Source organism: Polypterus senegalus, chromosome 4, assembly GCF_016835505.1.
Source record: "Polypterus senegalus isolate Bchr_013 chromosome 4, ASM1683550v1, whole genome shotgun sequence".
NCBI classification, from domain to species: Eukaryota; Metazoa; Chordata; class Cladistia; order Polypteriformes; family Polypteridae; genus Polypterus; species Polypterus senegalus.
In genome coordinates, this window is record NC_053157.1 from 4,390,956 (window position 1) to 4,403,801 (window position 12,846).

Here is a 12,846-nt window from a genome sequence, read left to right on the forward strand (position 1 = left end):
GTCACACAGACATCAGGAAGTTTTTCTTCACACAGAGAACCACAGACACTTGGAATGACAGACCAGGTAGTGTGGTGGGCAGCAGAACCCGACTTAGAAACTAGACAAGGAATGGACAATCCGGCTTCAATCTAGCAATCAGACGGCAACACAAATTTCTGCTTTCACTGAAATATTAGATTTAATTGAATAGAGTTGGGCGAAGTGAAAAACCCTCAGGTTGATCCATCCTCCTGTTAAAACATTGACGGATTTTAAAAAAAAAGAAACTTTTAAATTTCCCAGCGACTTTGACCTGCTACCAGCTGCAATGCCAGCAGACAGCCGCCCGTGTGAGCTGTATGGCACATCTGCCCCCCTCAGAGATGTCAGGTCACCCGTGACGGCTGCCGCCACACACCAGCAGTCACAGTCACGCATGGCTAGGATATGACTGTCAAAGTTGCAAAGGACTATGGGGGAAGAAGAAAAAAAAAAAAGATGGTGGAGACCAGAATAGTCCTGACTAAAGAGAAGCTCACTGTGGCTGTGGAACAGTCAGACTATCCAGTGTCCCAGGATGGCAGTCAAATGAAACACAAAGTTGTAACGGTGGGCCCAATCATCCCACACCCACTGCCAAGACCTGAGACCTGGCAACCTGAGGGAGCCTTAGATTTAGATAAGCCGTACTTCTTCTAATTATTACCCCAACTGGTGATCAGATAGACAAAAATTAAAAAAACAAACAGTAGGCAAGTTAATAAAGTGAACATATGTGCCGTATACACTGCTCAAAAAAATGAAAGGACCACTTCTCAATCCGAGTCTAGCATCAAGTCAATGACACTTGTGGGCTGATCTGGTCAGTTTAGTAGCAGAGGGGCTTGTTCATCAGTGCACTAGAGCGGGGGGCAACAATGAGACGACCCCCAAAAACAGGAATGAATGGGTTAACAGGTGGAGGGAGGCCACTGACATTTTTCCCCGTTTTGTCACTCGTTTTGCATTTGGCTACGGTCAGCGTCACTACTGGTGGCATGAGGCCATACCAGGAACCTACAGAGCTGGCACAGGTAGTCCAACTTCTCCAGGATGGCAGGCACATCAATACGTGGCATTGCCAGAAGGTTTGCCGTGTCTCCCAAGGGCATGGAGGAGATTTCAGGAGACAGACAGGCAGTTCCTCTTGGAGGGCTGGACAAGACCCCTCATAGAAGGTCCTTAACCCATCAGCAGGACCCACCAGAGGAACAGGATGAGCACTGGCAGAGCCTACAAAATGACCTCCAACAGGCAGGCAGGCCACTGGTGTGAATGTCTCTGAGCAAACAATCAGAAACAGACTTCATGAGGGTGGCCTGAAGACTTGACATCACCGTGGAGCTCGATTGGCGCTTGCCGTAGAATATCAGAATTGACATGTCCACCACTGGTGTGTGCCCTGTGCTTTTCACAGATAACAGCAGGTTCACCCTGAGCACATGTGACAGGTCTGGAGAAGCCGTGGAGAACGTTATGCTGCCTGTGACATCGTTCATCATGACCGGTTTGGTGGGGGGTCAGTGATGGTCAGTCTGGGGAGGCATATCCATGGAGGGAAGCACAGACTTCTACAGGCTAGACAACAGCACCTTGACTGCCATTAGGTATCGGGATGAAATCCTTCAACCCATTGCCAGAACCTATGCTTGTTTCTCCTGGTGTATGAGAATACCCGGCCTCATGTGGCGAGAGGATGAAGGAATTGATCCCATTGACTGGCCCCCCCGCCACGCTCACTCGCCTGACCTTGATCCAACAGAACACCTCTGGGTGGGATGTTATGTTTGGGTCCACCCGACGCCTCAGCCTGTCCAGGAGCTCAGTGATGCCCTGGTCCAGATCTGGGAGGAGATCCCCCAGGACACCATTCGTCAACTCATTAGGATGTTGTCAGGCATGCATAGAAGCACATGGGTGGGGGGGCATACAAACTACTGAGTACCATTTGGAGTTGCTGCAATGACATTTCATCAAAATGGACTCGTTTGCCTGCCTGCTGCATCATTTTTTCCCTTTGATTTCCAGGGTGTCTTTGAGTTCTGCCCTCTCTCTGTCAGTTGATTTTCATTTCCATCCTTTCGTTCCTCGCACATCACCATAGCAGTCCATAGCAGTAGAGAGAGCCAGCAGGATTTGTTTTCCCCATTGAGATCTGCTGTGTTTTCAAAATGTACCTTTAATTTTTTTGAGCAGTTCATATTAATGAAAGGCGCATAAATAATGAGCGTCCTGATAAAAACCAAAGATCCAGACCTTTAATGACCTCTTGGGCACGGCCATCAGCAGTAGAGAGAGTGTCGACCTCGTCATGCGTCTACGCCACCACCACCTACTCAAAGCTTCATGATGCTCCAACAATGATGGATGGATTAAAAGGCAGAAGTCTACGTGACCATCATCTTCAAGTCCTTCTGTGAGAACCCTAAATCCAAAGAGGACTGTTTGATTTATGTTAGGTAGATTGCCCAGAGGGGACTGGGCAGTCTAATGGTCTGGAATCCCTGCAGATTTTATTTTTTTCTCCAACCATCTGGAGTTTTTTTGTTTTTTCTGTACCCCCTGGCCATTGGACCTTACTCTTATTCAATGTTAATTAATGTTGATTTATTTTTTTTTTTCTTATTGTGTCTTTTATTTTTCTATTCTTCATTATGTAAAGCACTTTGAGCTACTGTTTGTATGAAAATGTGCTCTAGAAATAAATGTTGTTGTTGTGGTCGTCAAGAGGTTTACTTACCTTGACAGTGACATTCACGTCTCAGGTACTGACCCCTACTCTCTCTTCTGTTTTTTTTTCCGGTTTCTCTGTGGTGGCGGCCTGCGCCACCACCAACCTACTCAAAGCACCATGATGCCCCAGCATTGATGGACTAAAAGCCAGAAGTCCACGTGATCATCATCATCATCATCAAATCCTTCAGTGAAAACCATAAATACAAGAGGACTGTTTCATTTATGTTAGGTAGATTGCCCAGAGGGGACTGGTCAGGTGGTCTCATGGTCTGGAATCCCTGCAGATTTTATTTTTTCTCCAGCGGTCTGGAGTTTTTTTTTTGTTTTTTCTGCCCCCCCCGGCCATTGGCCCTTATTCTTATTCGATGTTAATTAATGTTGATTTATTTTGTTTTCTTATTGTGTCTTTTATTTTTCTATTCTTTATTATGTAAAGCACTTTGAGCTACTGTTTGTATGAAAATGTGCTCTAGAAATAAATGTTGTTGTCGAGAGGTGTACTTACCTCGGCAGTGACATTCACGTCTCTGGTGACTCTTCCTATGAAGTCAGTAGTCGGATTGGGAGAGCATGGGGGGGTCATGAGGTCGCTGGGAAGGGGTGTGTGGCGCTCCTGATATCTGCCAAAGCACGAAGGTCCAAGTCTTAAGAGTCCTGCTGCTTCCTGTTTGCTATCCAGTGACCTGAGATGAAGACTCGACTCCTTCATATGTGTCTCTTTGGAGAATCCTTGGGTCCCGCTGGTTTGACTTTGTGTCCCCAATGAAGCACATGACCTGCATTGTTACGGCACTTTGGCCACATTGCGCGTTTCCCAGATGGTGATCAGCTCGTAAGATCCTCATTATTGGGGACTGGACCAGGCCAAGGGGTCACCCACGTAACATCTGGCTGCGGCAGATAGAGGGTCATTTCCAGAGGGCTGGACTGGACTGCGTTTCTGCCTGGGGGGTTGCTAACTGGGATCCCGAGTTGTTTCACCGTGTGGTGGGTGCGGCAATGTCCTGTACCAGTGCAGGCTACCCAACTTGACTTGACTTGTATTAATCACCCACCAATAACACACACAACCTCACAAGTAAACGGCGGAATATCATAAAAAACAGTGCGGCAATAAATAGACTGTACAGCGCAGATCCCCCCCTGACCCCACACTGAACATAAAACAGATATGACTCCCGAGAAACACCAAACACAAAGGGAATCGTCCAGAGAATGATTAATGGAAATGACCCTGAAACACTTAGAAACTGTCCAGCGGTAATTGTGATATGGAAGCACTTGATCGGTGGCTCCTCTCCCAAAACGGTCTCATCATATGGTCCTCGGACGTGTCCCGATATTTCTAAATACTGGGGTTTTGTGTGATGTGGAAGTTTCCTCCATTTCAACTGGTTTCCAGTGGGATTTCTAGACTGCCAGCTCCAGTTACCTGCCACAGGTGAGCTCAGATACAAATCAGAGGAGCATCACATGACTGAAATCCAGTCATTTCTTACCATTTTGAAAAGGTGCCAATAGTTCTGTCCTATCCATCTCTGGAGTGCGGTGTGGAATGACCTCAGGTTGTCTTCTGTTTTATTGTGTTGTTCCCAAAGCAAACAAAAGAAATAAACAGCCGCAGACCAAAACACTTGGAATTGCAACAATCATCTGGGACAATTTGTTTTTGGGCCAAGTGGCCTCAATTTCTGTCACTCAGGAACGGTGGCTTTGGGTTCGGATCTCATTGCCATCATCCCGACCGTCCCCTGCAGATTCGACCACGACACCAACAGGATGGTGGGTCGGCAGCGGTGATCAAATCAGAACCCGTCAGCTCCTGAACTGCAGCCCACCTCTTCCCCTTTTCTTTCTTTCGGGAAAGTCGTTGGACTCTCCGGATACCAAGTATTAGCCGTTACCCGCCTGGCACCATTTATTGTGAACACCCCACACACCAAGGGGCACACGCTCTGTAAACTCTGGACAAAGGGGGGCTGTTTCAGCTACAGAAAGGGGCACCCCCCCCCCTCTCCAGACAATATGGGGGATCTCCCCAGTTATCGAACTCTTAAAGATAATGGGTGGGCACCATTAACAAAAATAACATTTTGCACTCTCCAGGCATTGAGCGGGAAGGCTGACAGACTTTGATGTTGCTGAATGGGCAATGTTACCCACTGGGCACCGTTTATGAGAGTAAAATTGGGGTGCACACCCTGTAAAGTCTGCAGTACAGACACCAAGGGGCACTATTTCAGCTACTGAAAGGGGCGCACGCTCCGGGTACCAGAGGGGTTCAAACTCTAATGATAATGGGTGGGCACCATTCATGAAAGCAAAAGGTTGTGCGTGCCAGATATCGAGGGGGATGGTTGACAGATTCTTATGATACTGAGTGGGTGACGTTACCCGCTGGGTGCTGTTTATGGGTCTAAAAGTGTGCATGCTCCACAAATCAAGGTGCCGCAATCTTCGAGAAGTCCGCAAAGGGGTGCTGTTCCTGCTACCGAAGGGGCGCACACTCTGGACATTGAGGGAGACGGTCATCGAACTCTGAAGTTACCTGCCGAGCGCCGTTTATGAAAATAAAAGTGCGCACACTCCATACACCGAGGGGCGCACATGCTACATGAAACCTGCGGTATATACACAAAAGGGGGCGCACACTCCAGACACCAAGGGGGACCTCCCGAATCGTTAAACTCAAAGGATAATGGGGGGAAAAAACTGTGTGTGTTACAGATATTGAGGGGGAATGTTGACCAACTCGGATCACACTGGGTTGGCGATGTTACCCGCTGGGCGCAGTTTATGGCACTTAAAGTGAGCATGCTCCGTACACCAAGGGGGGTGTGTGCTCCATAAAGCCTGCGTTTTATACACAAAAAGGGGGTGCACACTCCAGACACCGAGGGGGACCTCCCCAGTCAACAACAACAACATTTATCTCTAGAGCAAATGTCATACAAATGGTGTACTCAAAGTGCTTTACAGGATGAAGAAAGAGAAAAAAAGACAAAACATATAAGAAAATAAAATTAGGGAACACTAATTAACATAGAGGGCGGCACGGTGGCGCAGTGGGTAGCGCTGCTGCCTCGCAGTTGGGAGGCCCGGGTACTCCCTGTGTCTGCGTGGGTTTCCTCCCACAGTCCAAAAACAAGCAGGTGAGATGCATTGGCGATTCTGTGCCCTGCGGTGGGCTGGCGCCCAGTCCGGGGTTTGTTTCCTGCCTTGCACCCTGTGTTGGCTGGGATTGCAGACACCCATGACCCTGTAGTTAGGATATAGCGGGTTGGATAACGGATGGATGGTTGGAATAAAAGTTAGGTTTGATGGAAAGGGCCAGTCGTCAAACTCTAAGGATGATGGGGGCAAAAAAATTGTGTGTGCTACAGATATTGAGGGGGAACGTTGACCTTCTCTGATTATACCCGCTGAGCGCAGTTTATGGAAGTTAAAGTGAGCATGCTCTGTACACCAAGGGGGGCATGTGCTCCATAAAGTCCATGGGAATACACAAAGGGTACCGAGGGGGACAACCCACCCCCCCCCAAAAGTAAGTGGTCAAACTCCAATGATTCTAATTACCCACTACAGTAAATGAGGGGTGACCTCTGACCACCCCTTCTAGGGCTCCAAATGGGCTTTGGGCAGAACTAGGTGCCCGATCGAGGTTTGATTACTGGTTCCCACCCAGTGCTGCCAGGTGAGGCTCTGCCCACCCTGCAATCCTAAACTGGATTCATTCCATTTGAGAATGTTATTCCACATCATGGACTTACGAGAGACGTTCAAAATGTTTCTGCACTTTTTATATTTTCGTTGGAAACGGCGAAGACGGGAGGAGGAGAAACTGGGCATTAAAAAGTTGGTACGACGCTGGGAAAATTGCACCGCAAATAAAGCGGACTGTGTAGAAAAGGGATGTCACTGGTTTTTTGAATTTTTTAATAAATAAGAGTTTTTAAAAAAAAGTGCAGAAACTTGTAGAACATCCCTCGTACTTTTACACTCGACTCTACATGCCAGAGCAAAGATGGGCTTAAAAAAAAAAACTTCCTTAGCCATTTCTTCATACCACGACAAGGGCTAGGAGAAGTGATGGCCGATCCAACAAAAACACAAAGCAGCGACGGTCACTTACTTTGTCAGACATGGCCTTCAACGTCTCGGTGAGACGGCTTGAGCAGCGCTGCTCGGCACTCTGGAGCAGCTGGTCGGCCAGGCTGGAGATGAGGGGTTGCAGCAGGCCGATGTCGCTCAGCACCTCCTTGGCCTTGGCGGTGTTCTCCGGGGTGTAGTAGATGCACTGGTACGTCGTGTTGAAGCTGCACGGTAAAAGAGAAGGACTGAGGTGAGTGAGGGGCACACGTGGGCATCTGTAGACTACGCCTTGGGGGGCATTGCCTTCACAGAGCTTAAGAATCAGGAGTCATGCAGCTGAAATGAAAGCAGACATAAGATAAAAGGAAGCCATTTCAATGATACGAGACACGCTGCTGCCCAAAAGTGCAAGATGCCAACAGATAAGCATGGCACTGTGAGAGCCTGCCGGGCACGTGCTGCTTGGCGACTGACTAGAATAACTGAATCGCTGGCTGACCAGCTGGAATGACCACCTGACTTATTAATTGGCTCAGTGACTGAATTTGACGGCCGACCGATTGAGTGAGTGATGGACTGACTGGATGACCTAAAGAGCGACCAGTTTGAAAGACCACGTGTCGTTCTGTTTGTGGGGCTCCACAAGAAAACTCATGAAAGCCCCTTGTCACCTCTGCGTGGCTGAAGATCACCTTCCGGGACCTTCTGAGCTATGTAACACCACCCCAGGACGAGAGGGAGCGCTCTCGCTAACTATGTATCGTCTCCCACTCCCGCCACAGTGCAGAGAAGAAACCCAAGTGAGGTCATCTGACTCCGCCCCTTCCAATCTGACAACTATAAATACCGGCTGTCAACATGTGGGCCGGACAGAACTCCGACGTTAACCGAGCCCCCTTAAGAGGGCCGACTGAAAGAAGCTCAAGGGCTACGTTTAGTGATTTTTGTTTCTCACACCGACAAGTGCTTGTGTTGCTTTGAGGTGTCAAAGAATTCGAACGGGACAACACAGGCGGGTATCCCCACATTACTTTTGGGGTCGTCGATTTCCTCGCCCAGACGACAACTTCCAATTTCAAAAAAATGGCCTGAAAACTCCAGGCTAGAAAAATAAAGTAAGCCCGGCCCTGAACACAAGAAGCAGGCTTGAGGCCTACAAAAATCACAAAACAAGGCCGAGATTACACTGTGAAGGGAAAGGGAAACCACAAACGTCCCAAGTGTTAACGTTTCTCCCCCCAGACAAATGTACATTCAAAAATTGAATTTTCCTTCCAACAAGAAAAAAATGTATTATGTGTAACAGAAATACGTTAATAACAAAACGTCAACATAAATACAGTCTTCTTCAGTTTTTATGGATGGCCTGTCCCGGGCCCCGAGGATGTCACATCCTGTCCCGGGCCCCCGAGGACATCACTTCCTGTGCTGGCCCCGAGGACGTCACTTCCTGTCCCTGGCCCAGAGGATGCCACTTCCTGTCCCTGGCCCAGAGGATGTCACTTCCTGTCCCGGGCCCCGAGGATGTCACTTCCTGTCCCGGGCCCCGAGGACGTCACTTCCTATCCCGGCCCCGAGGACGTCACTTCCTGTCCCGGGCCCCAAGGATGTCACTTCCTGTGAACCACCTAATGAAGTAAAACCCCCTCATCCTCCACACTTAAACAGTTTTGTTTTGGACTCTATCCTGTACACACTGTACACTACTTTAAAGACTTTTGCAGCCGGGGAAACTATACTGGTGGCTGTCCCAAACCTTCGTTGTGTGTCCGGCTGTCTCTTTGACACCTGGTCTGGTCGAGTTTTATTCAGAGCAGTACGAGGGATGTGCTAATTCCAAATGTGAAGTCACTTTACTAGCCTGTGCTCCAAATTGGAAAAAACAATTGTTACTGATTGAGTCTCAAATGCTGTCAGTTGCCATGGATACAGATGTAAGTCAAATGATAAGTAATAATAACAACAATAATGCAGGTAGTGGGGTGTAGTTGATAAATATTTGGACTTCAAACCCTGAGGCTGTTGCTCGACATCCCACTTCTCACACCACTGTGTGACCAAAAGCAAGTCACGCCACCTGCCTTTATTCCAAATCGAAAAAACAAAAACATAACCAGCTGACTCTCAAATGTTGTATGTTGCCATGGATACAGAGATGTCAGTCAAATTAGAAGTAATAACAACAATAATGAAGGCAGTGGAGCAAATTGGCTAAAGCTTTGGACTTCAAACCCCGAGGCAGTTGCTCGACATCCCACTTCTTACACCACTGTGTCACCAAACGTCAAGTCACCTAACTAGCCTGTGCTCCAAATTGGAAAAACAAATTGAAACTGATTGAGTCTCAAATGCTGTCAGTTGCCATGGATACAGATGTAAGTCAAATAATAAGTAATAATAACAACAATAATGCAGGTAGTGGGGTGTAGTTGATAAATATTTGGACTTCAAACCCTGAGGCTGTTGCTCAAAATCCCACTTCTGACACCACTATGTGACCAAAAGCAAGTCACGCCACCTGCCTGGAACCAGCTGTATCTTTAGTGTGCTCCAAAATGTCTTAGATAAAGACGTCAGCTAGATCAATAAATGTACGCCTTACATCAAAGAGTCTTTTGGTGCTGATCAGGGTCAAAATATCCATCCATCCATCCATTATCCAACCCGCTATATCCTAACTACAGGGTCACGGGGGTCTGCTGGAGCCAGTCCAGGCCAACACAGGGTGCATGGCAGGAAACAAACCCTGGGCAGGGCGCCAGCCCAACGCAGGGCACACACACACACACACACACACACACACTAGGGACAATTTAGGATCACCAATGCACCTAACCTGTATGTCTTTGGACTGTGGGAGGAAACCCACGCAGAGAACATGCAAACTCCACACAGGGAGAAACGGGGAAGCGAACCCGGGTCTACTTACTGTGAGGCAGCAACGCTACCCACTGCGCCACCGTGCCGCCCAGGGTCAAAATAGCCAAATGAAATCCACTGTGATTCAATGTTACATGACAATAAAATGTGACATCGTTCCTTAGGGGGTGAGATGGCTTTATATTGGCACTGTGGTCAATGGCCAGACAACTACGACTCCCAGGTCCTTCTCACAAGGTTTGCCTTCCAAGCCCAACACGTCGATTTCAAATGCTGATAATTGACTGACTGATTGATTAAGAAAATGATGTTCTTTATATTTTATGCTGCCTGCTTTTTTTAGATACAAATATTATCGTATATAAAGCAAACACATGGGGGTGACAAGCACACATGTTGCAGCTCCAGTCACACCCTCTTATCACTTCTGTGAAAAACGTCCCCATTAAGACTGCTCTCATTTGGACTCCAGGGCCGTTTTTCGATAATGAATTTTATGAGTCCAGAAGAGCTCATTTCCTCCTAAGCAATCGCATAGACGAGTTGAGATCAACTTTTGTTTACAAGCTTCTCGGCTGAGAGTAATTGTCGCACAGCTTTACAAAGCCCAGAGGCCCGCCAGTTAATTATAGCGGACTTAATTGGCGTGCAGCGAAAAACATTTAAAGGAGGAGAGGAGCGAAGTGGTCAGCGGCAGCAGCCGAGTGCGGATCACAATGGCAGTGGCACACGGCTCACCCCCTGCATCTCCTGAAGAAGCTTAGTTGACACACCGAGAGCAGATGGGAAGATGGAGCCAAGGCAGCGTCCCAAAATTGGAAGTGGATAGAAAACTGCACTGCGTAAATAAAGAGATAAAAAAGAAACTGCAAAGGGGAAAAAATCATAGAAAATAAGACATGAGATAGATAAATAGATAGAAGTGAAAGGCACTATATGAGAGATAGATAGATAGATAGATAGATAGATAGATAGATAGATAGATAGATAGATAGATAGATAGAAGTGAAAGGCACTATATGATAGATAGATAGATAGATAGATAGATAGATAGATAGATAGATAGATAGATAGATAGATAGATAGATAGATAGATAGATAGAAGTGAAAGGCATTATATAATAGATAGATAGATAGATAGATAGATAGATAGATAGATAGATAGATAGATAGATAGAAGTGAAAGGCACTATATGATAGATAGATAGATAGATAGATAGATAGATAGATAGATAGATAGATAGATAGATAGATAGATAGATAGATGCTAGGCACTATAGGATAGATAGATTTATTTTAATTTTAGTATAGTAGGCAGGATCAGACAGATAGATAGATAGGTGTGAAAGGCACTATACTTTAGAGGCAACTAGATAGATAGGTGTGAAAGGCGCTATACTTTAGAGGCAACAGATGACCCAAAGAGATTCTTCGAGATGAGTGGCACAATGGAATTCTTGCGTGATGGTGTTTTAGGTGGAACAGCTCTTCGAATCCATTCCCGCAGCAGAGGAGACCTTAATCCAGTGACACGGACCTTCATTACGGCTGGTGACCACTCCTACTGCAGTACACGACCAGGACATCTAAGGCCTCTTGTTGTGCTCTTAGGTCTCCATAACACCAGCTGGGCCTGCCTTCTTGGCCGTTTGACCGCTCATCAGTGCCAGACTTCACACGCTGGTACAGACAAGAACTCTCTTTCACCGATGGCCAGACCCCTGTCGGCCACTCTCGCCTGGTTCAGCCCGTCTGCTGAGGTGGTTGACCAGGGTGTGGTCACTGTGTGAGGTGGGTGCCAGCTGCAGACAAAGGGTTAGCGAGCTGCGCAGAAAATAACACAGCAAGCCCCATCACCAGAGGTGCCACCCCTCCTAGACACCCCACAAACACAAATACTTTAAACAAGTCTACACAAGTGAAACAAGTGGATAATTTCCAACAACAGGAACCACTAAGGAGGTACTGAATAATTTGGAAATAAAGAGAGAAGAGCTGTTGAGATTAAAAAGGCTGAAATCTGACAAATCACCAGGGTCAGATAACATTTATCAAAGAGGGTTAAAGGAGATTAGTGAGTTCAGACAGAAACCCTTGAGATATTTTTCAAAATTTACTGCACACTGGGGATCTTCCAATAAAATATTGTTCCATAAAAATGGATGATGGTGAAGATCCAAGCCACTATAGGCTAGGAAGCTTAACGTGAATCACAGGTAAATTAGTGGAAGGAATTATTATGGAAAGTGAGTTTTACTGAAAAGTCGGCATGGGTCCAGACAAGGGTGGTCATGTTTTATCAACATGCTGAAATTCTAAAAGGATACGATCATAGTGGAAGATATGACGTTATTTATCTAGACTTTCAGAAAGCACCTGATAAGGGGCCACATGACAGGGTGGGCATCAAACTCAATGAGGTGGGAGCTCAGGGTGCAGATGGGTGCAAAATCAGCTACAACACGGCAAGCAGAGCGTGATGGTGCAAGGGACGTCATCAGAATTGGGTGAAGTTAAGAATGGTGTCCAGCAGGGGTCAGTGTTGGGGCTGCTGCTATCCATATGCATTAAAGGTCTGTCCATCTGTCACATGATTGATTACTCGCAAGTTACTGGGGGCGAGAACCTCGATCTTGGCCTTAATCAAAAACATGTGACCACTGAGGTGCGGTTGTGTTTCTTACAGCAAAGTTCAGCGACATCTGCTGAGGGTCAAACAGTTTGCAGAAGGCAATAATTAAGTGACAAAGACCGAGAAAGGAAAAGCAGACCAGATGCTGAGGCACACAGACTGATATGTTATGGGAACTCGGGTAAAACAGCAAGGTGGTCACTTTACAAGTGGGGAATAAAATATATTATAATAATTATGTACAGTCCTCACAAGGCTATTTATTGATAATTAACCCAGGACACTCTACATATGCATTTAGAATTCATAACCACGTGCAAGTATTGTGTTTGCTGATCACTGAACGTGATGAAGAACTCTATCATAGAAAGAAGGAAACAGAAGACAGGTGACATCTGCTAAGCGTCAAGCACATCACAGAAGAGCAATTCAGCAGCAGGCAGATATGAAGGCTAAAAGGCAAGCAAGACGAAAGCCAGTGAACA

At 46.7% G+C, this 12,846-nt stretch overlaps 1 protein-coding gene across 10 annotated transcripts in view; it reads right to left on the reverse strand.

Annotated features, from left to right (window-relative positions):
* Positions 1-12,846, reverse strand: part of inpp4b (inositol polyphosphate-4-phosphatase type II B) — a 506,601-nt gene that overhangs the window by 150,378 nt on the left and 343,377 nt on the right. For all 10 annotated transcript variants that reach the window (XR_005633279.1, XR_005633278.1, XR_005633277.1 and 7 more), the window contains one exon: positions 6,890-7,073. Coding sequence is in view for 7 of the 10 variants with exons in the window: in XM_039750186.1 (XP_039606120.1) it covers positions 6,890-7,073 (184 nt within the window). In the remaining 3 variants the exon portion in view is untranslated. The remainder of the gene's footprint in view (positions 1-6,889; positions 7,074-12,846) is intronic.